Raw genomic sequence first — 2,570 nt, 5'->3', positions numbered from 1 at the left:
CTGCACGACATCGACCTCGAGATCAATCCGCTCAAGGTCTACGAGTCCATGGTCCAGCAGATCGAGGCCAGCACCGGCTCCCTGCCCCCCTATCTCGAGCGCGCAGTCACCGCCGAGGTCGCCGCGGAAAACGAGCAGGTCCAGGCCATCATTGCGCCCAGGCTCAAGATGCTCACCGACCTCGCCAACAGCTTCCTCAAAACCATCATCGACGGCCTCGAGGAGACCCCTTACGGCATCCGCTGGATATGCAAGCAGATCCGCAGCTTGTCCAAACGCAAGTACCCGGACGCCCAGGACCATGTCATCTGCACTCTGATCGGAGGCTTCTTCTTCCTGCGCTTCATCAACCCGGCCATCGTCACGCCGCGCTCCTACATGCTCATCGACGGCACCCCAGCCGAGAAGCCGCGCCGCACACTGACCCTGATCGCAAAGATGCTGCAGAACCTCGCCAACAAGCCCTCCTACGCCAAGGAACCCTACATGGCCAAATTGCAGCCCTTCATCCAGCAGAACAAAGAGCGAGTGAACCGGTTCCTCCTCGACCTCTGTGAGGTCCAAGACTTTTATGAAAGCCTGGAAATGGACAACTACGTCGCCCTCTCCAAGCGCGACCTCGAGCTGCAAATCACCCTCAACGAAATCTACGCTACCCACGCCCTCATCGAGAAACACGCCTCCACCCTCGCCGCAGATCAAAACTCCCATCTCAACGTCCTCCTGCAGGAACTCGGACCCGCGCCCGCCCAGCTGCCCCGCAAGGAGAACAGAGCAATCCACCTCCCGCTCTTCAGCAAATGGGAAGCCCCCATCGACGACCTCACCTCCGCCCTCGACATCACCCAGGAAGAGATCTTCTTCATGGAAGCCAAATCCACCTTTGTCCAGATCATGCGTTCGCTCCCTCACAACTCCTCCGTCACCCGCCGCCCCTTGCGCCTCGACCGCATCGCCGAAGCTGCAGCCACCCTCAAAAACGACGCCGTCATGGTCCGCAAGGGCATCCGCACCATGGAACTCCTCAGCCAGCTGCAGGAACTCGGCGTCATCGACCGGTCAGACGACTTCTCCTTACTCCGCGACGAGGTCGAGCAGGAACTCGTACACCTCGGCTCGCTGCGTGAGAAAGTGCTCGAGGAACAGCGCAAGCTCGAAGAAGTCTACCGCACCATCCGCGACCACAACGCTTACCTCGTCAACCAGCTCGAGACCTACAAGTCCTACTTGCACAACGTCCGCAGCCAGAGCGAGGGCAAGCAGCGCAAGACCCAGAAGCACCAGGAGCTGGGACCCTACAAGTTCACCCACCAGCAGCTCGAGAAGGAAGGGGTGATTAGACGGAGTAACGTGCCCGAAAACAGGAGGGCCAATATATACTTTATGTTCAAGAGTCCCCTTCCAGGCACTTTTGTCATCAGTCTACACTACAAGGGTATGTCTCTACTTTTCACCCTTTCTAGCAATGACAATACTAACAGTCTTTATATAGGACGAGCTAGAGGCCTGCTAGAACTCGATCTGAAACTCGACGACTTGCTGGAAATGCAGAAAGATAACCAGGAAGACCTAGACCTGGAATACGTCCAGTTCAACGTCTCGCGCGTCCTGGCTCTGCTCAACAAACGTTTCGCCCGGAAGAAGGGCTGGTAGTATCCTGCTTCTCTTTCTCCTCTTTCTAATCTACCCCCATACCCTTTACCTTGCTAATACCCTTTCTCTTTCTTCCTTCTCCTTTGGCTTTGGCTATCGGTATCGTTTGGTCTGGCTTGCTCTGGTCTTTGCTCTGGTTTGATATCTTAATACACTGACTCGAGGTGATACCTACTTACACACTCTTTCTTGCTCGAGTGGGGGGAGCATATTTCCAATCATCCATCCATTTGATCGATGACGCTCATCCCCCCCCCTTGCTTCGTTTTACTTTCTACATCTTACATCACTTTATATCCCCCTTTCTTCCCCATCGGCACCCTTCCTGTGGATAGAACGCCTTGATGTTTTCTTCTTCTTGATATCTGTGACTTAACTATTTTACTTACTTTCCCTCGCGCCCCCGTCGTCTGTCTTTGTGATCTGCTCTGCTCAGTGTCTGTTCTCCTACATACCCCCTGGCCCTGGCTTCTTTTCTCCCTGCCTGCTTGCCTCGCTGTGTTTCGATATTGTTTCATTTTATTCCTTTCTTTTCTTTCTTTCTCCCTTCCCCCCCCCCTTGATCTACCTGCTATGTACTCCATCTCTTACCTTACTCTTACGCTTATATTATGCTCATGTCTCTATCTCTTCATGCTACTTACTCTCTTGCCGTCTGTTCCATCTATCTACTTATCCATCTACTTATATCTATATCTATGCCTGTATCTCAATATCAGTCTTCCAAAAGGAGGGGATTCTGCCTCTTTTCCCGTCTCCTATCCTCCTACTTACCTGCTATCCATATACATCTACCTTATGCCTGTCTGTCAGCCTGCTATCCCTTTCCTTTGCCCCGGATGTCCTTCTTCCACTTTTCTTCTACTTCATGAAACGGCAGGTCACAGAAAAAGGAAAAAAGGAGAGATCTCAGCCAG

General features: G+C 53.1%; 2 protein-coding genes across 2 annotated transcripts; one reads left to right on the top strand and one right to left on the bottom strand.

The window, feature by feature from the left end:
* Nucleotides 1–48: 48 nt before the first annotated feature.
* Nucleotides 49–1,653, top strand: TERG_00925 (uncharacterized protein; the record flags this gene model as incomplete). The annotated part of the gene is made up of 2 exons (XM_003238892.1): nt 49–1,435; nt 1,493–1,653. The coding sequence occupies 2 exons, from the start codon at nt 49–51 to the stop codon at nt 1,651–1,653; spliced, it is 1,548 nt and encodes a 515-aa protein (XP_003238940.1).
* A 281-nt stretch (nt 1,654–1,934) lies between these two features.
* TERG_11651 (uncharacterized protein) lies at nt 1,935–2,237 on the bottom strand (the record flags this gene model as incomplete). Its single annotated transcript, XM_047750733.1, has 1 exon — nt 1,935–2,237. The coding sequence occupies one exon, from the start codon at nt 2,235–2,237 to the stop codon at nt 1,935–1,937; it is 303 nt and encodes a 100-aa protein (XP_047605271.1).
* Nucleotides 2,238–2,570: the final 333 nt, after the last annotated feature.

This window comes from Trichophyton rubrum (genome assembly GCF_000151425.1).
Source record: "Trichophyton rubrum CBS 118892 genomic scaffold supercont2.1, whole genome shotgun sequence".
Taxonomy (NCBI): Eukaryota; Fungi; Ascomycota; class Eurotiomycetes; order Onygenales; family Arthrodermataceae; genus Trichophyton; species Trichophyton rubrum.
The sequence above is the reverse complement of the archived record's forward strand: the minus strand, read 5'-3'. Positions and strand labels throughout refer to the sequence as shown.